This window comes from Branchiostoma belcheri, unplaced genomic scaffold (assembly GCF_001625305.1).
Source record: "Branchiostoma belcheri isolate BF01 breed outbred unplaced genomic scaffold, Haploidv18h27 scaffold64, whole genome shotgun sequence".
Taxonomy (NCBI): domain Eukaryota; kingdom Metazoa; phylum Chordata; class Leptocardii; order Amphioxiformes; family Branchiostomatidae; genus Branchiostoma; species Branchiostoma belcheri.
In genome coordinates this window covers 346,278-374,270 of record NW_017804287.1, presented here as the reverse complement: position 1 = coordinate 374,270, position 27,993 = coordinate 346,278, and the positions used below count along the sequence as shown (strand labels likewise).

The following is a 27,993-nucleotide window of genomic DNA, read 5'->3' as shown; positions in this document are numbered from 1 at the left end:
ATTATATTGATATATATACAACTACTCACAAAAAGGAAATAGTATTCCTTGACACTATTGTTAAAGTAGAGGAAGTGACATCTGTTGTCTCATATTGTTCACTTTTAGAGATGCTTGTATTCAGAATGAGTAAACAAAGTGATTTACTGTAAGAATGAATGTATTTAATAACACTCAAATTGGTAGAAATGCCTTTACTGTTCTTATCTTTGTTTGTGGCTGCTAAGAATATACAATAATGTAGAAATGGTTTAAGTCTTTCATTGTTCAAGTCACTACATTTTTCTTGAATCATGCAATTTAAAGGTTAAACAATATGAGAAATTTTAGCCTTGTCAAGACAATGTTATATTGATTAAACAGGAAATTGAGTGTCATTGAGGCACAGATATATGGTCATGACATTAACAGTAAAGTACACATTTATATGATGTCTTATCTCTGTTTACAAGTAACAACACTTTTAATCTGTTACTTTGCCTAACTTGTGATGTAATATCATTGTCATTGAAAAACAAATCCTGGTAGTTTCGTTGCAATGTTACGTGTCTTCCTCTGTTAGTTGGCTGGGCATGGTTAGGGAGAATTGATTGGTTGATACAATAGGTTCACACGACTGTCCCACACTGACAGAGTCCCCCGATGACTCCACGTCGATGTGTAAACTCTCCCCACTGTCCACGTCTTCCTTCTTGACCTTGACCTCCTCCCCTCCATGTGCAGAGGTGACAGTGGAAGTTGCGGAGGGGTTGGGGTTACTCGTGTACTCTCTCATCTCCCTTTCATAGCGCTCCTTGTCTTTCTCGTACATGTCATAGTATCTCTGCAAAGGAGAAAGAGATACAAACCTTGGTTTATTATTATAAATTTTCCCATTCAGCTACACCAATTTAATCAATTGGTTTCTGGATTCACCAGCTTCATTCTTTCTGATTTGCCAAGAGGAATACAGGTTCTGAATAAAAAAAATGCTCATATTTTGGCCCAAATAGTTGAAAAAAGCTCTTTGTCTTCTTAGTTGTTACACTTCTATCTATCAATTTAGACAAGTAGTTTGATAAAAAGTTTAAAATTCATTGTTTGAATTACAGTACATGTATAAACCAGCCTGGTATGTTAACTTAATGGTTCCTATCATAGCTATTGGGGCTATCATAGGATGCCTTGGCCTGTTTTGATTTATTTTTTGAAAAATCTGAGAAACCATCCACAGACTATGATTGAGATCTCTTTCAGTAGAATTGCATATCCCACCAGATCGAAGTCTCTCCTGACATAGTCATTAAGTTGTCAAGGTTTTTTCATTTACACTACAATACTGGATTATTTTCCATAACAGATAAATACAAACTAAAAAACAAGACATCCACCTTCTTGTCCTCAGAAGACAGGCTGTTCCAACTCTTAGCCAGCCGTTTGGTCAGTTCATGGTGCCCGATTTCCTCCTTGTGTTCCTTGTAGTAAGTTTCCTGCACCTGGGACCGCCGCTGCTGGCAGAACATGAAGAACGCGTTGGCCGGCTTCTTGGGGGCATTGGGGTCCTTCTCTTTCTCAGATTTGGTCTGTGTGGAACAAGAGACGATTGATTTGATACATTACTAGCACTGTCAGTCAATCAAACCATTCAAGGATATAATCTTGACTATAATTACTTCCTTAAGTTCAAAAAACTTAAATGAATGATTTGACCTAACATATAAATTGTTACAAACGTTATTTTGACTTCAGATATAAAGAAGCCCTTTCAATTTACTTATCAAAGCTACCGGTGGTATATGTAGTATGACCATGTAATATCATTTGGGATGATGAACTGTGTTGCAATTCCCACCTGACCTACAAGAGGGCGCTATCACTAATGCTCAACATACAAGGATGAAAAGAGGGTTATAGCATTGATGTCAGAACGTACTACGACTGCGCGAAACCCCTATTTTTCACATTTTTCATTGGATTTTCGGTCAACGTTGCATCAGAATTTTGTCTGTTGCAGGCAATATCTTTTCCAACATAACGTTTGGAAACTACAAACGGGATGTTAACCTTATATGCATAACATTCTGCCAAAGTGCCATGCGCAATACATTACAGGTTTCACACAGGTGCAGTACGTTCTGCCGGCGTGCTGGATAGGATACATGTACCTTCACCTGTTTGTGTTTCTTCTTGCCGGAGGCCTGTAGTGTGATTGTAGCAGACCCAGGGAAGGGCAGCAGGCCGGGCGCCATGCTGGGGGCCATGTGGGGACCCATGCTGCCTGGGTAGGACTGCAGATCTCCCATGGTGCCCTGCTGAAACAGCTGGTAGTTGGGAGGAGGCTGGTACTGGTATCCAACACTTACCTGCAATAGGAAGGATGTGCATATATTGGATATTTTAGCATCTGTGTCTTACTAGTATATGGCAAAACATATGCAGTGTACATGTACCTCAATAAGTATTACTAGAATTAAGACTCAACTGACTATTACACTACTGTAAAATATATCTGTTGCCTTGCAATGTAATGTCCCCTAGAAAAGAATGTACTCATTAATCTTACATTTGCACATTTTGTACATGTACTCTCATATCCCAAATAAAAATACTGTACATGTACCCCCAGAGTTAACGAACCTCCACACTACATGTATGCCCCCCCCCCCCCAAAAACGAAAATTGACAACATCTTAAATGCATTCTTTTTTCGGTAAAAAAGATGCAGCTAAGAAAATTTTATATCTGGGTATGGGTATGGACTAGGTACTAACATTAACAAGTGTCAAATTTTTCTAGTTGTAAAGAAATGCTCTTATAAACCCTTGACACTTGTCAAAAATAATGTTACCTCCTCGGGAAGTGACAGTAGTGCAGCTTTGTAGTCATCACCATGGTCGTCAAGCTTCTTTGTAAGAAACCTGAAAAGTATAGAACAAGCAAAATGTGCCGTGTAATGTCACAGAAGTGTTCAGAACATAATGCCTGATGGCACAACAAAAATGACACGCCCTGATGTCTTGCTAGAAAGTAAGTTAGGAAGGACAGATGTTGGCCTTTTCAATGAGAATAGTTCTTTAAACTGCATTTTCAAGAGAACCATGACTTTCTCTCTGAATAATATGCAGACCATTACTCTCTTAGAGTTTTCCTTGTTACTTGGAAGATCAAGGCCTTCTAGTCTTCTACGTATACATACCTTCTCTCTCTCTTCAGTCTCCGGATGATTCTCTTGACATGATGAAGTCTGTTTACCAGTCTTTCATTAGTCTGTAGGGAAATCAAGGGGACAAATAAGGATAGAACCTGCAAGTGCCGTGCACTGGTTTTGACTTGAGGCTAGTAATAATATACTAATATGTCCACAAAGCTTTATTAGTTTACAACTATATACAAAGTATTGGTATTAGTAAGCAAACGCAACTACCGCCCACTTTTCCAAGTACAACTCGCTGACTGCTCGCGCTCAATAATTTGCATGTTTTTGTTGATAACTACAATGTATATAAATTCAGGGTTTATGAAATTATATTATTGGTCACTGTCCCTTACAAAATCCCCAGGTCCTCCACACTATTGTACAAGTATGGCTTAAACCAATGGTGTTTTACAGAATGTCTTTGCTTATACATATCATCACATTTAGCCTAAGCTAGGAATAGAGGCCTTTATAAGATATATAGAAAGCCCTATGGTAAGCCAAATCGACAGGAACTGACCAACTGTACTTCTTCGCACTTCCTCTTCAGAACGCTGTGTCTCTGTTTGTACGGGTCCACGGCCGGCTGGTCTCCTGTACTGGAGTTTGCAGACGGCTGGACACCAGAAAACCCGTTCTGACCCGCATGCTGGCTGTTTTCGTGGTCATATTCGTGACCACTTTGGACATCGACTTCCAAATCTTCAACCGCCGCCATCTTGTGGGTCATCATTGGGTCAAAAGAGTATTCGACCAGTAACAGAGGTTCATCTCTATAATTAGACTTTTAAAAAATCCTGAAATTCGGTGAATGCTGCATGTTTTATAATGAACACTTATGAAAGACAAAAATATAGACTCTTTATTATATTTATATACTCAATGTTTAGGAATTTAATATCATATTTCCTATTTCTATAGCAACTTTTAAAACTTACTCCCCCTGAAAAGGCTAGAATATTCCAAAGCAAAATAATCCATTTTGATTGGCTAAATCTTGAGGATTGACCTCTAACCTCGTGACGTCAGGAGGAGTCTCCCCAAGTGCCAAGAGGACATCCGAAAAATTCCGAGCCCCTGAGTAGTTGTGCTTGCAAATCTGGCGGCGTAGCGGCCTTCTGGCCTTTATTCCGCTCAAAAATCCCCCGTAACGACAGAGAAACAACATGGCAAGAGTAGAGGAAGCCCACAGAATCACGGACCTTACTTATAAGGTAAGTTTTCCCCTGGGGGAAATTGACGAGTTCGGAGGGCTGTTTGAAAATGGCAAGGTGGTTAAAATAAAACCGCTGCGTCGACTTTGTTTTTCTTGACGATTTTTGGCATTCCAAACTTTATCATTCGTGAAATCTCCCCTTTTCGCCAACGTCGCTGTAATTAGAGTGTATGTCGGTGTTCTAGCTGTTGTGTTTTGTGATGTAAAACGGATTTTTACCCCCATAATCGTTGTGTTTTTCTCATCATTTCACAGGGTCTAGTGGAAAACTTTGCCCCCGCAGTTCGCAATCTGATCTCCATGGGCAAGGCCTACGAGAAGTCACTTGCAGGTATTTCCTCTCAATATTTCCTTCCAAACCACTTCCCATAGGAGTTTCAACGCGATGTTTCAACCTGATACCGGCTTCCGTCTTTTTCCAGATGTTGTAAACTCTTGTGAAATGTGTGTGCTTTGCGTGTTGAGCAGTCTCTTTGGTGAAGTGTTCTCCCTTTTGATTAAAAGTGGATTAAGGTTTCCGTCAAGTGCTGAGTACAGGGAGATCTTTTGGTGGATAAGAGCCTAAAGACCAGGTCTTTAAGTCCCCAATCTTGTTACCTTAAGGACAAACAGTGATTGACATGCTATTTTTAAGACAACGTTCGGTCATTCCTTTCCAGCTGTTTCGTCCACAGCAAGAGGCTATTTTGAGGCGTTGATGAAGTTGGGAGAGCAAGCCAATGCAACAAGAGGAGCCCCTGAACTTGGTGGGTGGTGTTCCTAATTTCCCCCGACATACCCCCACCCCCACAACACATACACATCATATCCTGCATTTAAAGGTTATCTAGTCCAAATCTTACTCCCACACAACAAATTTTTAAGATCACAAGGTCCTAATACTTGACATAGTCGCGGGTAGCCCAAAGTCGTGGCAACTTAACTGCTTGTTTAAATCACATCTGCTGGTATGTCTGGTTTAAGGGTGACAGGCCATTCCTAAATGGACCTTGAGAAGTGCCTATCGGTGAATAAAAAGCATGTCGTCACTCTGTCCTGTTTGATAGCCCAGGGCGGTGGTGGGTCTGGGAGTTGGTTGGGTTAGATCCCTGCGAGCACGTATAATGACGACACATCCTGGACAGTAAGGGTTAAATCATGTGTGAAATCACAGGTAGAGACGCAGCACTAAGTTAGCTTCAGACAGCGACTATTTTAGTTTTTACCCTAACGTTTAAGATACTAATATTAGTACTTACTTTTTACTACAGTTCTGAAACTTCTCACAAACTCCTGTCAATTGAAATAAAGACAAACATTAAACTTTAATGCTGATGCTATTATAAGTAAAGCACAGCTTGCCTTTGAGTGTGTATCGTACAGATTTACAAGTTTTGAAAAAGTACTACAACTACAAGGTCAAGTTGAAATGTGATGCAGATGCATGGTAGAACCCTAGGTTTGAAATAGCTCACATTTTGTACTTAGGTACACAGCAGAAATGCCAGAGGGGATCGTTCAAACAAAGCTGGCCTCAGATGCCTAAAATCCCGCCTGCAATGTACACTAGTGCTGTATAAACATGCAGGCCTGGGGGCCATTCCTTCACAGTAATCATACATCCTTACTCGTATCACAAAGCAAGAAACAATGCATTAAACACAGAGCCACAGATTACCTGTTTTGATTCGGTATCACTGTCAATGGTATATTCGTAAAGGGATCGGGAAGCTAAAAATAGTTCTTTTCCTTCCAGGTTTTACATTTAAGTCTTCATGAATTTTTAATGTGGATAATCCTGTGGTATTTGCTCCCCAACCACAAGGTATTACTGGGTATGGGATCAAATGTCAAGATGTTGATATATACAAAGTGTTCCCCTGTGAGGTACATGTACCAACTTTAAATTTTGGGTGTGTCCCTTTCATGAGTAAGACTAGTACTAGGCCACACCCTGTAACTTGCTTATCAATCTGTTATTCCACACTGACAGGATTAATTGATAGTTAAACATTCTATTAGTTACGTATCACGTCACACTCAGTTGAGTTATGTCTACCGGGTTTTAAAGGGCTTCCACTGGATAATTTGAAGCCTTTTGTTTGTTAACCTATGGCTTCCCCCTTTTTACAAAGAGTTGTATGCTCTATTTGCCTAGAGCATGTCACAAGATCCAGGGTACCGCTGTGGCCTAACACCAGGGACAGGAGATAGGGCCTCTAACACTAGTGACTAGATGTTTGTTTACAGTGTACATAATAACAGTGGCTTGTCAATTAGTAACCTGTTGGCTGTTGTGTATCAGTATTGTATGCATGCTGCAGTGTTATTAGAAATAACCACTTGCGTTTTACGGAGACAAGAAAAATTAAGAAAAGTACAATTTTGCAGATGGAAAAAATCAGGCTAGCTGTTCAATGGTGTAGGCATAATAACATTTAAAGGCTTTTGTGTTAACTACTGACTCTTTAATATACTTGTAATTGATGCATGTAAAATGTTTGCCAACATTGCAATTTTGTATATGCCATGGGTTTAGGTCTGGAGTTATAAAGTGTGTATTTGCAGAAAGTATTTCTGAATTGCAGAACAAAATGTTGACTTTCTGCAATATTGCTGAACACTGAAAAAAGTATTTCTACCACTCATACTATACATATGTATCTAACTACATTGTATTACTAACAATATTGATCATAATGTCCGTCTATAACTTGTGGAAAAAATTAATAACTAACTAGATTCGTTGATAGGTTAACAAAGGTCACCATGATCAAAGACTGCTACTGTTTGTATTTGCAGGTAGAAACGGAATCAATAATTTAGTCCTGGTAAAAAACACACCAGACATATTGATTTTGTTACATGTTATCAACTTTCTCTGGACAGATGATATTTTTTTTATACCCGGAATCATATTTGATTACTGTTGATTAAATAGAGAGGGAAAAAAATACAAACTGAACTCCTCTTGCCATTAGTTTAGAATACAGAAGATTCTATGTACAAAATTTGGCTGATCTGAAGAAGATTGAACTGTTATCTGAAACATCTGGCAGGCGAATCAGACGCTCATTTTACACCTGATGGGTCACAGAATCTGTTGCTAATGAATTAGGGGGTGTATCTAGGTCAGAGGTCGACAGGCTACTCAGTTTGCCTGCAGAGAAAATTTGTGTTTGGAGAGTGTGTGAATGTTATAATGTCATTCCGTATACACTGTCCAGAACACTAAACATCCATTTTATCAACCCTAACTTTTAATGATTATCTAAATCGGTACAATGAAAAATCAGACAGGTTCCATTTTGTGTCACTCAATCATGATTAGCAAAATTGAGAATTTACTGGTGATTTTATAAGCTTGACGACTCCCATCCTCAAAAAATTGTATTATTTTAAAACGGTTAAAACCTAACACCAATATTAAAGCAGAATTGTTTAATACACTATTGTTTCACAACTTATAAGTTATGCCTATGGTAATTTATACATGATTGTATCCACTAAAGCTGGATACACATGTTTGTTTGCAATGGTCAAGCTCAGCATCAAAATACACATCTACTCACTACTGACAGTCTAGTATACACTCAGAGAAAGGACCTAACCACTTAGAATTTCAAGTATTCTGATGTTGCCATAGTTGCTGTTGTGTTGACCAAGACTGTTTTGTTGAGGGAAGTCAGGGTGAGGGGGAGGTCAGTGTCAAGCACCACATGTGTCTGTGTGTCTCAGTAAAGCCACCATCTGGCTACAAAAAGTGCTGGGAACAATCTGTTCTGCAGTATTTCTATGATAGCTCAATCCTGTAAAAAGGTCCCTGGAGAAGTGTTCTAGCCAGTACTAGTACTAAGTGGTATTTCTGTCATTTGAGTCGGAAATTTGCCACTTCTGATGGATACAAATTTTTCTCAATCCGTCATCTTTGATGGACAAAAATTGGGCAATGTAAAAATGTAGTAAGAGATGCCATTAAACTAAGCTCAGTGTCAGCAAAATTTGACCCTCAAAATGCAGGAATATTGTTTCATCAGAGGGTCAAGATTTTGAAATTTCCATGGCTGGCTTACTACTACTAGAACACTGTCCCAACTTTCCAAAGTGCCAAAGTCCAAGCTTTTGAAAACACATTCATGTTTAACCTTTAGCACACTGAAAAAATGTATGGCTACAGATTCTCTATTGGTTAATTGGGATTAGGTAGCTACTTCTTAATTAAGTTTCTTTACCTGTATTAGTACACTACAGGTACATTTGTACATTGTCTGTCTCTCAGTGCTGTTTATCAGGTGGTTGAAAGTTGAAATTATTAAATTGTATTATGAATATGACATGTAAAATCATCCAGTGACCCTCAAAGTTTCAGAATGCTCTCTAAAGGTACATGTATGTTATTGTTATTAACGTACAATTTCCTTGTGTGACTGTTCAACGTGGTATGGTGAGAATTAATAAGGAAATTGCATCAGAGTCAAATTCCATGTTTATTCCAGCTGGAAATTGCCAAAAACTGGTGTCCAGTCATTCCTCTGACATGTATTTCCTGAAGGTATTTGCATGTAATTGGGTAGATGCCAGCGAATTTGCACTTTGAATGATTGAAACTAGATTTGCTACTTGGGCAAAATTATACATAGAGCCCTGTGAGATCCATTGAATATTTGAAACATCTAAACATTGCTTGGAAACCCATGATAAGTGAGGCTACGCATTTAACTTACATAATACTGTATACAGCTACAGTAAAGGAAAATTCAAGACAAATTACAAGTTGAAGTACAATTGCTGACTTGTTACATATAGACCAACTACTTCGTACGCGTGCTACAGGACTGGTACAATTTTGACATAAGAATTGCACTGGTTACTGTAATGTAATCTTGATAGCTGGAAACATTGATATCTCATCTGATACACTTGTCATCACTTGTAATTAGGGACATGGGAAAATGATACAGGGTTCAGTTGTAGAATCTAAGTACTGTCAGAGGCCAGTTGAGACTTTGCCAGACTGACATTTGTATTTTAGATTCATACCTTTTTTTATAGTGTCACAGACTCATGTATTCTACACTTCTAGATCAGTGCCAAGAATATTTTGTGCTGTTGGTGCATTCTGTTTTGGTTACGTTTGTTGTAGATACCATTAAGGTGTGACTGAACTTGTTTGAGCATGAAAATCATGTCTTAGATCAGGGTTTTAGATCTACAGTGTAGATTCTAAGCTTGAACTTACTGTGAAGACTAAACACCCTCCAAAACTATGTAATTTTGTATTTAGTCAGTATCAATGAATACTTAATTTCACTAACAGGAAGTAATCAATGGATACATGAAATGTTATTTAAAACATTACTTGCATAATTAATGAACCACAATTAAATAAAACATATGAAAATTTCATCAATATTGTGAGTTCTTGCATTTGAAATTGTGCTCTTGTGGTGCAGTACAGCACAAATTGAACTGTGTGATGACAAATTTTGTACTGTGGTATTTTGAGCCCTGTTAACTATGCCTGTGGCCCTACTGTCCTGTGTGTTTTGTGTGGGAAGCAGTCTGGCGTAACTGGGTGCAGCTTTGTAGGCTAAACACCCATGGTCAGCCGACTGACATCCAGACCATGCCAAGAATGTGCCCAGCTCTTGTGTCAACTTCACCCCCCAAAAAAGTGTTCTTCTCTCAGTTCTTTCCTCAGAATTATTACAATAACTCTGCTGCAAAATGCAGAATTTCTTATAAGAGTTAAATTCTACCAATTGAAGGCTAGCATGTGTTCTGTTGAACATGAAAAATTGTCCTCGCTGTAGGCAAATAGTGAAGTGTGTTTGGCAGACCACATGCTATATTGTGACAAGACCAGTTAAAGCACTTGGTGGTACAGACTGTTGACAGATCCTGTCTAACTCAGCCATGATGTTAGCTACACGTACAAGTATTGGTCGTGGGAATGGATTATGAAAGTATATGAAACAAAAGACAACACAACTTGTCTCTATTAGACTTAATGTTAGCTGTCAAAAAGGCCAATCGAATGTCAATCTTAGCAGGGGGGCTAGGGGCATGACAACACATAAAAGAGTGAAAATTTGCATAATTAAATTACCAGTACAGGTACAGGTACATGTACATGTATGCCAATCTCATAACATTTAGATGAGGTCGTCCTCATTCAGTTGCTAAGATGGCAGCAAGATTTTGCTTTGGTGTTTCTGATCCGTGTAACTAGACAAAGGTCATAAAAAGGCAGAACTACATACATGTTATGGTAACAGACAGGTAAAAGGGGAGGGACAGTGCCAACAACAGAGCCATGTTTGATAAACACTGACCAGGATCCTTTGAACTTTGAAGTGCTCAACTGAAAATAGTCCGAGAAGGGGCCACTTGCAATCATCAATCGTTTAAACTAAAGCTGTATGCTAGTGCTAGTATTAGTATAGTAGCTGTTGAAGTCACTAATAAAATCAGAACATCATTAGTTATTTTCTTATGCTTAGTTTGTATACTGTGTGCGTGTTACACAAGTTACAGAGAGAATTGTACAATGTATTGTAAAATGTACATTTGTATCCTCGGATTGAGCCCTACATAAAATATATTCACTTGTGTGCAAGACATATATATAATAGGTATTGCTGTTACATACAGTACTAGATAGGACAGTAGCTACTAATAGCATGGGCACAATTGCTGTAATCTGTATTTTTGTGTAAAGTTTTTCCATTTACAAGTTATAACTTTCAGAAACCTTACAAATTTGTCTGCACGTAATATTTTGAGCCATGCATGCAACTTGTACATTAATTTTCGGAAGCCGGGTTGAAAATTTCGGACCCCAGGTTGAAAAGTTGCTGTTCCAGTAAAACAAGTGTCTGCTGTGCTATTATCAGCTGTCTGGGGTCACCTTGGAAAAAAACTGACAGCTTCTATTCATCACTCTATTGGACAAGGTCAGAGGTCAGGACAGGTCACATGTGAGGTCATCAGTAGTCTTACTGTAAATGCAGAAACTTATTGTGGTGGTTTCATTTTCACATTTGTTGCTGAGACCTCTGTATTTATGTGTTTTATAAATACTATGCTACTTATTGTTACCTACTAGTATTTGCCATACAATGTACCCTGTACAATTGTCGTGCAATAAAGTTCTTCTTCTGTGTTTTATAGTGATTATAGGTGACTGCAAGTAAGTACTACAAATGTAGTACTGTAGACACAAACTTCAAATACTGTGAAATAGGTAGTTTCCTTTGGGAAACTACACATCTGGAAGGGCTGTTTTAGTATTTATCCTAGTTAATCACCTAATCTGTGCCCATTACAAGAGATTAGTGACAGACTATTATCTATTGTGTGTGGAGTCATTAGGTGTTCCAGGTACACAAAGGGAGATCAGTTAACAATAGCCCATTGTTGTGCCTTTTAACACTATAATACTTAAAATTGTCATGCAAACGTGATAATTACTCTGGTTTATAGAGTGTACATATAGAATACAACACGGGGTATTCCGTATCGCCCGAGGTATCGGCCCGACCGCGGGTCGGATCGCCCGCAGGCCGGAGGGCGATCCGACTCGCGGGAGGGCCGGGACCGAGGGCGATGCGGAATACACCGTGTTGTATTTTATTTATGTCATACCCACCCAAGAAAACACGCCTTTCAATGCAAGATGAGCCAAAAGTTGTAGCCACTAAACCCTAAAATGCAACAACATCAATTCCAACGTCCGGATTCTGTATTCAAATTTTCGAAAGGGACACACGCGGTTAGGGCGAAACGCGTTCGAATCGTTTTATGGGAGCCATGGAAGCGTTCGATAACGTGTTCCGGACCAGGCCGTACCGTAAAGTACGGCCCGGTCCGGAACCCGTTATCGAACGTTATCGCGGCCCGGGTATGATTAAATAGTATATACTAGCTTGTGTTTGTTATAGACTCTTTATGGTCAATTTTAACGCATCAAAAATGCAGGGACTTTTGTATGGTCATCATTTGGATTGCCAGATTGTATATTTTAACCTGCTAAAATCTATCAGCAAAATGGCTACAGTCAGTTTTTGACTGTTGGTGATAGTTTGGTTTGTGGTAAATTATTGTTAATTTATTATTATGCACATTTTTTTTGTCCTGGAGTCGAAATAAATATATAAACTCATAACACATGATACATGAACTTTGGAATGTACAATTTTCGATCAAAAACATAGACCTTATACAAATCAATAGAGTATAATCCAAGGGGAAAAACATGTTGTTTTTTTCATTGTTTGTAGACACCTGCAGGCTAGGTGTATCATAGTTTTTTTTTACAGATTCAGTTTGGCAGAACTCATGCCGAGTACATGTAGATTAAAATATAAAATGATAACAATCTAATCTACATTAATCTCCAAGCAGATGTTGGGTGGACCCTGCTTTTGCTGACTCAGAGCTCTCAGCTCTCAGTAAAAATCGGATGTAGCTCATTTAAAGCAAATGTGAATTTTTAGTCTCAGCCTCTGCTTGGAGATGAGGGCAGTGGTCCAACTCCAAGTCTTTCCTGTGGGGGGCGGCACTTAACATGAATCAGTCTTGAAGAAGATGTTTTTCAACATTCCTAACTGTCTATGACCTTTCCCTAAGTACATCCACATGTTAGGGTCACCAGTGCCAGTCTCTGGTGTACACATCTTGTATTAGTACAATGTACATGCACAAAGCACATGTAGTACTAGTATATATTGTAAAACAGGGGATCCGGAGAGTGTAGCATATACAAAAATTCAAGTACTGAAAGAAAAACTATACATTGAGCTTAAGAAAGTTATTCAGAAATATGTATTATTTCATTTTATGTATAATAATATTACAAATACAATCTGATGTTTGTGTATGAAGTTGACTTTGTCCCTTGAAAATCATTAATAAAATATGATATGGTTCTGATTGTAAAACCATGATATTGCTGAATCATGTACATTATTAAACCCATAAAGCTTATACTGTATTATTGTAAGAGGATAAAGGTTAAGGCCTTTAGTAGCTTATGTACATTTACTTTAAAATTATCAAAACATCTAGCTCAGAAAAATAAAGGTTATGATTAAAATGATTAAAAGCATAAAAATTTGGTTTCCTTTTTGTGGAACATTTCTAATATGAAATTTGTTTTTGTTTTGTTTTATTTTTGACCCAGGAGGATGCCTGATCCAGATAGCGGAGATTTTCCGTAACATCCAGATGCAGCATGAGGAGACGGTCCAGTCCTTCCACAAGGAGCTTATTGTGCCGCTGGAACAGAAGGTGGAACAGGACAGCAGGAGTCTGCCGGTAAGAAATTACGCCAAATATTCAATTTTAGGCTTTATAATCGTTTTATTCCTGGCTAATTCTGCATGTTTTTTTTCCTTTAACTCATATAGTTATAACTTATAGAAAATTTTAAAAAGAGTTTCTTATAACAGTTTCAGAATTTTTTTCTCACAGCAGTTTTAGAAAAAAAGATTTTCTTAAAACAGTTTTAGAAATTTTTTCTTACAAGTTTAAGAAAAAAATATTTTCTTACAATAGTGTTAGAAAGAAATTGTCTTACATTTTTAGAAAATTTTCTTAACAAGTTTTAGAAATCTTTTTCTTACAAGTTTTATAAAATTTGATTTGTTGTGATGTCAATCCAACGATGTTTGTTATGTTTTGTTGTAGTGCACAATAACAAAGTCATTCTCATTACATGTCTGTCATCCAATATCGTTTCAATTATTTCGTGAACCGTTGTTGGCATTGATTATTTTTTCCCCTCTGTGTAAGAATATGTCACTAAGGCTCGTTTTAGGGACTTGGTGACATATTCCCTCTTTACAAGTCATGTGTGCCTCTCTTTGTCCCTATGTCTTATGTGTTTAAGAAGTGGTTAAGAACCCCCAAGGTAAGAGGCATTAAGGTACTTACTCCACTTTGTTCCTTACTTTCATCAATTTATCCATTATTCTATCCATCCATCCATTCATCCATCCATCCTTGAATTCATCTGACCACCCATCTACCTAACTCTTATTTGCTCCATTTTCAAATTAGATTAACACAATTTGAGTTTCATTTTTCCAGAACCTTTCCAGAAAGTCTAAATGTATGTCAGGCTGCTTAAATTAACCTATATGTTTCAAGGAGTTCCCCAGCTATTGTCATACTCAATGTTTTTACCACTTTCAGGACTAGGGTTAGAATACTTGGCATAAATGTGTTCTCTCTGTCAAATATAACTAAAAAGAGATGATTAAAAAAAGGTGTACAGTGAGTGTATAAAAATGCTTAGAACTCTTTTGTAGCTTAATGTTAATCACAGCTTTTAGATGTCATCAGTATATTAACATGTTTTTAGAGGTCACGAGACGGTATTTATGATGAATTGGGTGCTGACCTGGAATTAACGTGTGCTCTTGTTGAGCTGCTCTCCAAGCATATCCATCTCCAGCTTATCCATGCTCTATAAAACACCATCCTCCCAAAATAGGCATGAGTATGGGATCACAGCTACGCTCTAAAAAGAAGCTTCAGATGCAGATTTGTGAAAAGATGCTTTTTGATCTTAATGTATTGATTCTGCACATTAATAGTATGATACTTGAGAATGTTTAGAATTTGACATGCAAAGTTGAAATGGGGCCGGGGAATTTTGATGTTGGATTTTACATTTTTCTGTTCTCTAAAGTATGAGTATTTGCTCTTTGTAAATTGTAGCTTGTAAGTTTTTAATTTTTTTACATGTCATATTTTTCTCATTTTCAGATCCTGCATAAAACTTACACCCAAGAATACAGAGCAAAATCAGAGGTATTTTCTTCTCATTTTATAACACGTAATACTAATAGTTTAGATATTTCTTTTTCTTTGGATAATGTTGCATGTGTGTATTGTAGTACACAATCCTATGTAAGAGGTGGTCTTGGTGAAAATCACAGTGTTTGACGTATGATTATTGGCTGACAGTACTGCAGGGTGGAGTTTGACAACTGAAGTAAACATTCCGTGACTCAGTGTTGGAACAGGGCAGGACTCTATCATAACACACTGTTTTCTGAAGGGCGTGTATTAGTTTAAGGCTTTGGCTTGGCCCCAGGTCCCCTTCTCCTGTTGGGACAAACCAACTCCTTCACTGGCATTGGGGGTGAAACTTTGAGAGAAAAAATAGCCATGGAAAACATATATTATGTAGACATGTATATCAGTACCACTATTAAGATTGTCAACTAATACACAAAAGTTTGAAATATGAATTTTACTTTGAGTTAGAAATTTAGGCTGTCGCCACACAAACGGTTGACCTATACTAGGAAAAATTCCATGGCAGACCATGGTTAGAGCAAACATTCCGAGACCTTAAGTCAACTATGCGTGATATGTGTGACTTAAGTCTCACTCTTATCAACAGTCCATTCTTTATCATGTCGTCTATTTCTGGACCATCACACATATTATGTATGTCAGGGCTCCAAATGGCTTTTTCCTGCATGCCTGCACTCAGTCTGGTTTAAACTTTGAAAATTATGTGCACCAGACAAATTTTACTAAAAACAATTATATAAACTGCTTAGTAGAAACCATTGTTATTTTTTATTTAATAAACAAAAATCAACATACAGCTACATGTATATAAAAAGTAAACTAAATACATGTACATGGCCCAGTGTATGCACAGCTTTAAATTTAAATGCCTAAGTGGCATATTTCTAGCCCTCACAACTTGTGGAGACAGTACATGGTGTCACCTGAAGGATGAACTGAACTGAACTATATCATGTATATACAGAACTTTCTTGCTTCTACTACTTCTAGTCAATGTTTATAATACATATTTTAGAGTTACAAAACCACAGGGTGTACATTCATTTTGTAATTTTTCTATTGAAGTCTATCTACAGGCTACACTCCCTAGAGATATGCATTAAATTTAACATGCCACAAGGTTTTGAAAACAGTCACCATCATGCAAAATGTCTCAGATTTGTCAGAAATGTGATAAAATTGCGATAGCTTTGTGGAACATTCAAGTCACGTATCTGTTGCGCATTCCATTGGAATTTAAGGGCATGATCAAAATACATGTACTCTTTGTACAAACATAGAATAAGTTTCAAATTGATATTTTACATAGATAACTAATAACTGTAATGATAAATCATTTTAATTTCAAAAAAATTCTTCAAATGCCCCCCTTCAAGTGCCATATAGTGTCTTAGATACTGGTAGGAATCAATGAATGAATGTAACAGTAACCAGGTTGATTTTCACAACGCCCCCCCTCCCCATCTTTCTGCAGACCTTTGAGAAAGCCAAGAGTGATCTGAAGAAGCACAGGAAGAAAAGTAACAGGAAGGATCCTCACAAGTACGAAGCCAAGGAGTCACAGGTTAGAGATTGTGTACTTTATTTCATTTAGTAAGTTTCAATTCAAGGACTTTCACAATTGTGGTAACAACAGTAACTGTTATAGAATCAATTATATATACTCAAAATGAGACATTTTTATACATCGATGCCAGTCAAAACAAAGTATCCATTCATCTACCAATTCTCCATCAGTTACAAACTACCATGTGATGTATAAGGTACCTTGTTTCTTGCTGCAGGGTATCAAAAGGTTTTTATGTGCGTCAGACATACCGGTGCCTGTAACATATCTATAACAAGTAAAGTATGCCTGTAAAGTGTAGAAAAAAGTTAAATAAATGAACATATTTGTTATTACAGTTGATCAGAGCAGCCACAGAGACACAGAGTAAGCTGGATGACTGCAGAGCACACGGACTGACTAAAGTATGTTAATTTTAGACCTTTGCATCCTGGATAATGTTTTACCTTTTGAAAAGTATTGTTAGGGACTGAGAAACATCCTGCATTTGCTTGCAAATTTCAAACCTTTGAATTCATAATAACCTAATTTCTTTTTGACACCCTAGGCCCTGGTAGAAGAGAGGAAACGTTACTGCTTTGTTGTCGACCGCCACTGCGCAATTGTGAAACACTACATGGTATACCACAGTAAGGTATGTACATGTACATTAAAACTAACAGTGTGATCGTATACAACATATAAGAATTGTAGTTAGCAATGTACGCTATTGTTGTTTCTTCCTTTGTGCCCTGTAAGTGTACTCCTTGCTTTTGACTCCTTCCTTGATTTCGTCTTTAACTTTTCTTGCAGTCTTGTTTCCTTCTTACTTCTGCTGTTTCTCTTGTCTGTTGTTACCTCTTTCTCTCTCTACATGTTTCTTACAAGTTCTTCTTACTCAATTCTCAAGTAGGCATTGACTGTTCTCAGGTTGAAGGTTTGTTGCTTTCCTGTTTTGTTTTTCTTTGAATGTCAGTGTTTTGATCATTTTTTTTGTAGTACTGTGACTGTTGAATGTCCTAGACTGAATCTGTGTGACTGTGTAATTTTCTGTGAAACAGCTCTCTAGCATGATTCTTGTGTAAACTTTTAAAAACCTGTTTTAACTTTTATTCAGACTCAGAACCTTTTTAAAAAAGCACATCCTGCGATAAAGCTCTCTAGCTTAATTGTTGTTGTGTAAAATTTTAAAACCTGTTTTAACTTTTTCTACAGGCTCAGAACCTCTTGAGGCAGAAGCTGGACAGTTGGGTGGAGGCATGTGACAACCCCAACATCCTCACCAAACGGGCCCAGGACCTGTTAGACAGAGCCCTGCAGGTGTGGCCTTACTGTTTTTCAACATTTTCTACTATATAGATACATGTACAAGATTAGAGACTGAGGTACCTTGAAGGCACCCAATACATTTTCGGAGTACCAAAACAGAAAATATTCTGGATGAGGAAATTTACTTTTCATTTCCACGTCATTTCATCCTTGAAGCATTTTGAAATAGTTTCTTACATATTATGTAAGTTCATAATTCATCCATACATTCAAACAACAGGAAATGTATAAATCATAATCCCAATGGAGTGGGGTACATGTAAATACGCTAGTCATCCCTATTCTACCTTACAAAATATGGTGAGTTTGAGTCCTGACATGCCACCGATCTTGTGCCTTTGGGAAAGGCAATTTACACGACTTTTCTCACTTTGCTCAGGTGATGAGTATTGTACTGAGTATTGTGCTGTGCCTGTGTTGGTGGCAGAATTAATATAAGTTAAAAAAATTTGAGTGTGCCGTCACCACGTCTTGTGATTACATGTTGGAATATATTAAAAAAAGGTGTTTCTATGTGAATGTTCTGACTGCCCCTCCCCGTGCCCCCCTCCCCACCCCAGGGCCCATCGGCAGACATGATGACGATGACACGCCGCGGCAGTCAGGGGATGCTGGACAGCGACTTCGCCGACATGAACGGTGGGCGGGGAGACCCGTACCTGCGGGATGACCGGTACCGCGGGGAAGGCTACAGCAGGGATGGCTTTGCTACCATGCCGGAGAGACGCCAGGGCAGTCCGCTACGCCGGCCTATCAGCCCTGTCTCACAACATGCACCACTTCAGGTACTATGTGATACTGATTGTCACCCTTTTATAGCAAAATATAACTCTTAGGGCTTTATGCAAAGTTATTTCTTAATAATTGAAGCTCAAATTTGAAAGCATATTGTGATATTAATAAGCACAAGACAGCAAGAAATATTCAAAGAATTTTGATCTCATTGATCTCATCTGCTTGTCTGAATAGAATTATGTAATCACTTAAATTAAACTGGTTTTTCAGAAAATTTACTGAAGATATAGATACAGAAGATATACTTGAAGGGTTGTTTGTCTTTGACATGACGTGATCATTTGTTTCAGCAGTGCCACCTAGTGGCAAGTGTGTGAACTGCACTCCAACAGTACAATATAGTGCCAGTGTGTTGTGAAATGAACCAGTCCTCTGAGTCAGTTCAAATTTAATTTAACAGGATGGGGACTTTAAATGTTATAATTTTTTCTCTCTTGTGTTTCAATGTGTGTTTAAGTGATTGCTAGAATGTGAGTTGCCTAGTGTCAGTACTAACAATGACTTTCCTTTGCTAGCAAGCCATGGTTAAGTGAGTATCAATGAAAAGTAAGTACATAACCATATCTGAAAGCGTGATACCACTCAGAAACCTACAAATGTAATGCACTTCCAAAAAAAAAAGCATCGGACCTGATGCATATACTGAAAACTTTTTGTGGCATGAGCTTTTTTTTGCTGGCACATCTGTACTACGAATTGTCAGTGACACTGACTTTACTTTTCCTGCACCTGCCGCCACCGTGAACATATAGTTCAGTGCACACCTCCATGTTTCTCAGACCTCGAATTTTTGCTAACGTGAACATAAAGTGATGAGTACAGTATTGCTGCCTGGCTATCTTTAGCATTCTAGTTAGAAAAGAACAATGTGTGTAATTTGGTAATACTTAGATTAATGACATGCTAACACCCGTCCAATAGGAGTTGTTCCGAGATGCCCCTCCTCCTGTACCGGCCCAGCACGATGTTTCCATATATGGCACAATGCGACGACCTGCCCCTCAAGGTCGACCCACCCCACAAGGTCGTCCTGCCCCACAAGGTCGACCTATGACCCCACAGGGTCGAACCATGTCTTCCAGTTCGTGGGTGGGACCGAAGGCAAGTTGTGAGAACGGATCGGTGACATCCCGCCAACCATTCTTTGCATGCCGGCGGGAACTTAAAAGGATTATTCTTCATTCTTTTCATTTCTAAGTTTTCTTCTCTTCCTCTGCAGGTATTTTTTTATCCTATTGCTGATGAGAATGAGGTGTAATTTATTTTGAGGAAATAGTTCAAGCTGGTGGTTTGGTCATGATTTCTTCTCTGACTTGTCATTGCTTTCTGCTGTAGGTTTCTGTTGCTGGTGTTTCGAGGTGTTTTAAACTTTTTTTCTTTCTTTTCCCTTGAGTCTTTCCTTCTTTTATAGGATGAAATTGGTGTTTGGTGAAGTTATAGGTTATACGATAAGTAGTTTTGTAGTAAGTTTTCATGTGTCCAACATTTACAAATGTAGCTGGACTATTACCAAGCACCCAGACAACAACAGCAAACGACCATATATGGTACCATGCGGGGGCCTCCCCGTAGGCCCTCGACCTTCCAGGCAAGTGATTGGTTTAGATGAAGGTCGTTTGGGGAGAAGGTCGTTGGGTTGTCACGGTGGAACAACAATATGGTGGACAAGTGACTGCTGATATGCATGCTTGAAAATTGGGTGTGGCAGAAGTGATTAAGTGGTGTATTTTAATTATTATAAGTAGAGGTGTGGGGAGGGGGCACATTTTGTACCTACATGTAGAATACAGTCATGTACCTACATGTATAACTAATATAAGCTACTGTCAAAACTAGCAATGCTCACATACATATGACATTCTGCATTAAATTTTCTTTCTTTGGCATTCACACACCAACTTTTTTTCCAGATGCTGCCTTGTGTTTGCTTGTTTTTTATACCGATCTTTTCAATCATTCCATTCTTTTTGAGTTCTGTCTTCAAAGGTAACCACATCTAGGTGGTGGTTGGTTTCTGATTTCAATCCTTGGTAGAAGAGTCACATACATGTATGCATAACCTTTTGCTTTCTTCTAGGACCATTTGCTTTCTTGGCTACAATACTCCTCAATGTTGGAAAATATAGTCTGTTATTGGGAACGCATGTCTCATTGTCACTTCATTGTACATCAATGTGTCCTACTAGGATGACCGCTACCATTCGCCGCCGCCGAACGCCATGTCCGTACGTGAGCCACGGCGAGACTTCCATGAGCCCCTGATGGTGGACACGTACTCCAACACGTTGCCCAACCCCCGCCGCGGGCAGAACCAACGCCAGCCGCGCCCGTCCCAGTCGGCGTCCGTGTTTGACCCGCCGCAGCAGCAGGCCGGGCAGATGACGCGCTCGGTGTCAGCTGTCCCAGCAAGCAGGTGGGTCTGTCCAAAGTTTGACCTTAATTTTTAGTAAGGCCACATGAATGATATCCCCTAAAGACTCCCAAACTCGCGCAAGCAAAAGTTCAGCCAAAAAATGCTGCTAAATCACAGAAATACAAAGCTGGTATTGTGAATTTGCGGTTGAACATGACTATTTTTACAACAAGACGGCACACGGCATGAGTCTACACCGTACTGACTTCTAGAGTTCTGTGGAGCCTCGGGTGCCATCCTCCATAGTCAATGCTGGCTCCCTATTGTCGGTAAGGCACAAATTACCGTAACATGTACATATTGATGACTTTGCTATATTGCTGACACAGACCTTGTTTTTTTCCTGTAGGAGGAAAGTGCGTGCCTTATTCCCACACAAGGCTGGTGACAGCAGCAACCAGCTGTCTTTCAATGAGGTAATCTTTCCTCCTGTTAAACATGTATTACATGACACCAGATTCTATCTAAGACTTGTACTTTAATTTTATGTAATACTATCTGTTATTTTACTTGGTGACTTGTGTGTTTCAGGGAGACACCATTTCTTTGCTGATAGACCACCCAAGAGATGGCTGGCACTTTGGAGAGAATGACAAGACTAAAAGGTATTACAGGCATTCAATCATCCAACAAAAACAGGTGAAAAATCAGGATTTCATGCTGCAGTTTTGCAAGGGTAGTCATGTCATGTTATCTACATGTAAGGGACCACCAAAAAGTGGTCACATTGGCCAGGTAGCCCTAATATGTAGAGGTTGTCACCTGCACAGGTTTGACAATCAGTACTGTATGTTTTGTTCATGTACTACATGTCCTTTTCCCTCAGGAGAGGATGGTTCCCATACTCCTACACCCAGCCTGCTGGCAGTGATGGACCTCCACCTGTGCAGTGAGTAGTCTTGAACTGTTAGCTGAAGGTTTAAAGAGTTAAGCAGTGGAGTGATGCTCACTGAGCCTCTGAGGCTAATCAGTCTGTGTGCCAAAAACACACTACGGATTTTGTCCGCCAATGTGTCAACATCTATCGAGAGCCGTTGAAAAATTTATTTGCAATTAGCCTTTGGGCAGGAATTTGTAATAAACTTATTTTCTGCTATCCAACCAGGGCAGCCCAGCCCATGCCGGCCCTGCTTCAGACATAGTTGTACAATGTAGACAATGTTTCAGACAATATTATTTTTCATGACATTGTGTAGTTAGATTTTGTAGTTATTTTATACTCTGTTTCAATGTTCTCACTTTGCAATTAGCCTTTAGGCAGGACTTTGCAATAAACTGTATTTATTTTTTTTATTTTTTTATATTTTTTTAAATAGTTTCATCAGGTAATATTGGTATAGAATACAGAAGTTTTTTTACACGACCAAGATATTTACCTTGCTGACGTTTCAGGGTCTATCAGACAAATATCAGCAAGGTAAATAGCATCCTGGTTGTCTGAAAGGAAAACTCCTGTATCCTAAGCTGTAAAAATCTTGCTTCAAAAAAAAGACTTGTACCTGGTGCAAGCACGTCTAACGTCTAAAAATGATGTTGAATTCGGTTTTTAAAAAAAATCTTAAACTGTATCATTTTTTACCCCCCAGGGCAGCCCAGCCCATGCCTGCCCCCCTGCGCCCCAGTGTCAGTATGGGGAACCTCCTGAACAACTCTGCGTACCGCGAGCCTGCGCGTCTCCCCTCGCCGGACTACCAGGACACGCCGGGCGTCGCGCTGTCGCCGCTGCGCCGCGAGGCCAGGCCACGCAGCGTCGCGGGAGACTCGCTTCTCACGGTAGCCGAACAGGTAGTCACAGGGAGGTCATGGGTCAGAGGTCGAAGGGAAACAGACCACAGAAACACGGTTGCAATGTCCTCATTTTGTCTGGCTGATTCAGTCTCTATTTTCATCTAACAACTCCCTCCTCCATGTACCCCTGTGACCCTGTGTTTACAGTCATGTGTACAGTGTATATGTATTACATGTATTCACATTGTCCCTATTATATCCATTGTACTGTGAGTTGTGTATTCCTTTGTTGTACATGTAGTAACATGTATTAAGTTTCCCTAGTTTTTACTAATACCTTGTACATTGTTACATTGCAACTATTTCCTTTTTCACATCATTGTTTTTTTGTTGTTGAATATTTTTGTATCAATGTTATCGTATATTTCTGAATTATACAATCTACACTGAAAATTATGTGCGCAGATTTTACCTGCACCACTCAGAATTTAGTAAGTATGGATCATTCTAGAACTGTTCAGAAACCATTTACATTATTTCTTGATATACTTCAGAGGTTGTAACAATCAATGCAGCAAATAAAAATCCACATACACCTAAATGTAATACACGGACCAGTACAAGTGTACTACGTAAATATCAGATATATCTGCGCAGATCCAGTTTTACCTGCTCTAAGGTGCATACATGTATGTGCTCATTATTTCCAGCCCTGTACATGTACAATGCATATCTCACTAGTGCTAACAAAAGTCATACTGTTTCCTCCTAGAGCGATGATTTCAGACATCCCAACGGAGATTACCAGCAGCCGCAGGGCGTTGACCCCTACCGCCAGCCGCCGCCCCGCTCGGACTACCAGCAACCGCAGCCCGGCGACTACCGCCAGCCCCCGGCGCGCTCCGACTACCAACAGCCAATCAGACAGCCCCCTCCGCCGCAGGAGTACCGCGATCGGAGCGATGGGTACAGGGAACCAGCAGATGCAAGGTGAGATAGGATGCAAAGTAATACTGTAAAGTTTCCTGAAGTTTAGGGATCACAGTGTGAACAGTGTTGGAGTTAGGATTTAATTGCCAGAACATGGTATTTTGTCATATATATGGTCATTTCTACTAGTACTAGTTATAAGAATGTTTTGCCATTGGTTATTTCAGCAGGAGGGAGGGGGTTGCTCATCAAATCTTTGTACTAAATGTATCTGTCAACAGATATAGCCACCCTTAATGGCATAAGACAAGCAGCTACATCATGTACATGTACATTGTAGTATTATGTCCTAACGATCTGCTTCTATCTTTCATATGAAACAATCATTTCAAAGCATCTTGAATCATTTTCCTAACACTAAAATAGAGTTTTGCGAAATAATTTGCAATCTTTGGTTTGACGTGAAGGAAAAATTGACCCCTCTCTTTCCTACAAAAGGTACATTCCTCGCCAGTCGGAGTCAAGCTACCGACAGAGCGTGTCGTCGGAGTACAGCCAGCCTGCGGACCACCGGGCGCGAGGGGTCAGCTACGGCGGGGAGCCGGACTACCGCTCAGGTCAGGCCGAGTATGCACAGCCGGTCAATGGCAGCAGTAGTGTGTCAAATGACCGGCAGAACGGGTTCAGGGAAGGGGGGCACCCCCCTCCCTCCACCCTGCCTGCCCCCCAGGAGGACAACCCCGCGAGGTGCGTGTGTGACGTGTCAAACCTCTCGGTGTAGCCCAAGTAGCCCTCTACCCTCTGCTCTCCTCTGCCAGTGTACTGGCCCTGGACACAACAGTACTCTAGTAGGACCTAAGAATCAAAATGTTGTGTTTTCTGACTGACGCTAGAAAAAGACTGCTGATCCTAGTCTATTTTTAGTGGACCCCTGCAAGGGATATAAATTTTTCAAGCTGATCAACATTTTCTAGCTCCATGATCTTACACCTGAGTGCTAAAATGTAGTACAATCAGTTTTCCGACATTGAAAATATAAGAGTCTTAATGCAAGTTCTACTTTGTTAAACTGTAACAAAAATTGGATTACTGGAGATTGGCAAAGTCTAATACAAAAAGAAAGGAAAAAAGATCATAAATCCCTACCTACCGACTCTAATTTGTTTTCAGGACTGAAACAGGAAACACAACATTTTTCTCCTTGGCCTAGTCACCTGTGTTGTTACCTACATGTAGGTCATGGTTGGAAGTTCCCCACTGGCAGCTGCAGGCTCACAATATAAATTTCGCAGGTGGCACGTGTGCATGCATTGTTTTGGCCCGTTGATATATATAATTTTCTTCAAGAACCCTTATCATCAAACTGCTTTTAAATCTTGTTTTGTGTTGACCTCAAATAATTGGAAGAAAGAAGGACAGGAAGAGTAGTGCTTGCACCTTGTTTTCAAGTTGCTGCAAGTAAGCATTTTTGTCACTGTTTTTTTTTTAAAGCAGAATAAGAAATATTAAATATATCTGATCCTTATAATTGTCATGAAACTAAATTTAATATGTGTATCAACCCAGCATCTTTCCAATACATAATGCCAAGAATATAATAGAAATCATAATGTATTGAAGTATACTACAGTGGCCAGTGGGACCATACATGTAGAACAATACAGAAGTACACGTACACAGTCTGAGTCTGTTGTGTCATACTCCGGGTTACTTGGGCCTGTACAGACCTGTTTGGTAGTCTCTCAACCCTTCTGGGTGTACTTTTTTCATCTTTCTCTTCAGTTCAAGCCATGTTTTGCCCTCATATATCCCTGTTTTTGTGCCACACATTCCAACAAAATTATCCAAACCGTATTTATGTGTCAAAAGATGACAAAACTACCCCAGATTACCTCATTCCCCTCTCCTGAATGAAATGAAGTACCCCCCATTCCCTCCGAATTGACCAAATTATTATCCATCTGACAATGTGAACGATGGAAAATTTTTGAAGGATAGCATCCAAACGTACAGAACCTCCTCTGTTCTCCTGGGACAACGTGATTCTATTGAGCGCAAGTTTGTGTCTGTCTGTCAAGTTTTTGGCAACGCCTCAGGGCTGGTGCCATAATCATCATGCATGTCATCATTAATTGTTGATACTGTCCTGCCAAACATCATTCGTAAAATTTGTCTCATCTAATTTTGCTCTTCCCTCCCAAACCTACCTTCAAATCATTACACCAACACAATTTCCCTGCTAAGAAGCACTTTTAAAATACATTTTGTATTTTCTTCCTAACAAATTGGATGCCTGACAGCATTGTCCTAATCACACTGCAAGTTTTTCCCACTTAGTTAATTGTGTTCTCCTAACTTCTTCCCTTTCTGCTTCCCATAGTCTAATCTCTGTGTTAAGTGCCGTGGTGGCTTTGCACTTCGTATTTTAATGCTTATAATTAGATTAATTAAAATTATAATAAAATGTTTTAATGTACTGTCTATGTTGTAATTGATTAACTTTTTGATAGACTCTCTGGCAATAATCAATAATATTGTATCCATAAATGTTTCATTGTTACTAACATGTATGTTACATTGTATATTCAAGAGCATTAACATCACTTAACTGATTCATTATATTTTGGATTTAAGCCATTTTTGTCTTCATCCATTGGGAATAGTTAATATTTATGGATGTAAAAGAAAAAAATGTTTGCAAATCATTTAATGCATTGAATCTTCAAATATGTAAGTCACAATGATTCCTGAATTATGAAAAAGTGATGGTTGTAGAATATTTTTTTGAGTTTGAGAATATAATGCTTGTGTGTGTCCTTACAATTCCATGATGTTGTCCTCCTTTCTAGGAACCCATTTGCAAATGTGAAGTTGAAAAAGACAGTTACAAACGACAGATCTGCACCCATAATCTGAGAGTGAGAGATGGAGAGAGAAACAAGCAGAATGAGTGATGGAGTGAGATACAATAGAAGAAAGGGATGGAGAGAGACAGCCTAAGGGGGAAAGCAACTTCTGATTATCAGAGATTGGTGTAGTTATGCTGATGGTACACAGTTTTAGATATTAGTTCATATCAGTCCTTGCGTTTAAAGAAGTAATGAATATCCATGACAATGCCAATGGTATAAAGGTGTTGATGATATTCATAATATCTGTAAAATTGTATAATAATTATTAGTCAGACTTTGTTAATCCTTTGCAGGGACTGGTAGCCATAAACAGTGTTTATTCAGGACAATTTTGGTTTCTTCATTCATACACAGATATTTCTTTATGCAAACTTATAGGTTAACAAGATTTATGATTTATGTCAATATGATTTTTGTTTAATTCATATTTGAGAAGTTTGACACTTTAACATGTAGGTAATCTGAATGGATCAATGTTTTGGGCCCTGCCATTTAAAAAATAGGGATGAGAAAACCAAAGCAACAAAATGCACCCAATAAGTTTGAAACCGTTCCAAAGGAAATACTTTGTGTAAAAATTTGTTTGCTGTTGGAAGATTACCTACTTTGCACTATTGCACAGTATGCTATGATTTTGGCCCTCTCTTGTCTGATTTACAGTGGATATGACCTTGTGCCGCCTTATGTTAAGGCTTGTGTTGGTAAAAAGTATCGGATTTACTGGAAAAGTAAAATGAAGGTGGAAGGTCAAAGTTTGAAGGTGGCGTCATGCGGTGGATTTCTGGTACCTGACCCAAAGTCTTTTACTTGTCTTGGTGAGTACAAAACTGGAGTAGAGATAAAAAGAAACTTTGCCACAACATGTGAAAGACTTGAATAGCTTTTATGTATCATTATAGTAATTTACATATCATTTAATCTGCCATTTTACCAGGTGCCATTTGCAATATTATGTATGTTTAATAGAGGTTGAAAACATTATACTGTCAAAGATGAACCAACGTATACCTCCCATCCAATGTGACTGTTAACATGGAGGGTAATGAAACAACAAAGTAACTTTAGTGCCTTGTACATTTCAAAAGATGTACTGTTATTTTTTCGCAAATATCATAGTTGTTTATATATATCTAATTATTT

General features: G+C 38.8%; 2 protein-coding genes across 7 annotated transcripts; one reads left to right on the top strand and one right to left on the bottom strand.

The window, feature by feature from the left end:
• Nucleotides 1–46: 46 nt before the first annotated feature.
• On the bottom strand, nt 47–3,902 carry LOC109483450 (FACT complex subunit SSRP1-like). Of its 2 annotated transcripts, none has more exons than XM_019786486.1 (6): nt 3,696–3,902; nt 3,176–3,246; nt 2,828–2,897; nt 2,145–2,342; nt 1,371–1,562; nt 47–823 (listed from the first exon to the last, which is right to left on the bottom strand). In XM_019786486.1, exons 1-6 carry the CDS (start codon nt 3,891–3,893, stop codon nt 542–544), a joined length of 1,011 nt encoding a protein of 336 aa, XP_019642045.1. In that variant the 5' UTR covers nt 3,894–3,902; the 3' UTR covers nt 47–541. The 2 variants fall into 2 exon arrangements, with proteins under 2 accessions (XP_019642045.1, XP_019642046.1); XM_019786487.1 differs by having other exon boundaries at nt 542–823; nt 2,151–2,342; nt 3,696–3,893.
• A 304-nt stretch (nt 3,903–4,206) lies between these two features.
• LOC109483438 (brain-specific angiogenesis inhibitor 1-associated protein 2-like) lies at nt 4,207–27,702 on the top strand. Of its 5 annotated transcripts, none has more exons than XM_019786465.1 (20): nt 4,207–4,389; nt 4,647–4,722; nt 5,051–5,137; nt 13,555–13,688; nt 15,144–15,188; nt 16,675–16,764; nt 17,106–17,171; nt 17,315–17,401; nt 17,962–18,066; nt 18,636–18,860; nt 19,792–19,971; nt 20,369–20,458; nt 21,057–21,283; nt 21,633–21,699; nt 21,815–21,888; nt 22,110–22,172; nt 22,870–23,056; nt 23,784–24,001; nt 24,440–24,688; nt 26,791–27,702. In XM_019786465.1, the coding sequence occupies exons 1-20, from the start codon at nt 4,342–4,344 to the stop codon at nt 26,855–26,857; spliced, it is 2,385 nt and encodes a 794-aa protein (XP_019642024.1). In that variant the 5' UTR covers nt 4,207–4,341; the 3' UTR covers nt 26,858–27,702. The 5 variants fall into 5 exon arrangements, with proteins under 5 accessions (XP_019642024.1, XP_019642023.1, XP_019642026.1 ...); XM_019786464.1 differs by having other exon boundaries at nt 22,870–23,068; XM_019786467.1 differs by having other exon boundaries at nt 22,870–23,068; nt 24,440–24,558; nt 26,791–26,938.
• Nucleotides 27,703–27,993: the final 291 nt, after the last annotated feature.

Coding starts and splice junctions, on each gene's coding strand:
- LOC109483450 (XM_019786486.1), bottom strand. CDS start 3,893: ATGGCGGCGGTTGAAGATTTGGAAGTCGATGTCCAAAGTGGTCACGAA. Junction 2,343..2,827: donor TACTGTCACTTCCCGAGGAG/GTAACATTATTT, acceptor TTCCTATTGCAG/GTAAGTGTTGGATACCAGTA. Junction 1,563..2,144: donor AGAAACACAAACAGGTGAAG/GTACATGTATCC, acceptor TGTTCCACACAG/ACCAAATCTGAGAAAGAGAA.
- LOC109483438 (XM_019786464.1), top strand. CDS start 4,342: ATGGCAAGAGTAGAGGAAGCCCACAGAATCACGGACCTTACTTATAAG. Junction 17,172..17,314: donor GAGCACACGGACTGACTAAA/GTATGTTAATTT, acceptor TTGACACCCTAG/GCCCTGGTAGAAGAGAGGAA. Junction 20,459..21,056: donor GTAGGCCCTCGACCTTCCAG/GCAAGTGATTGG, acceptor GTGTCCTACTAG/GATGACCGCTACCATTCGCC.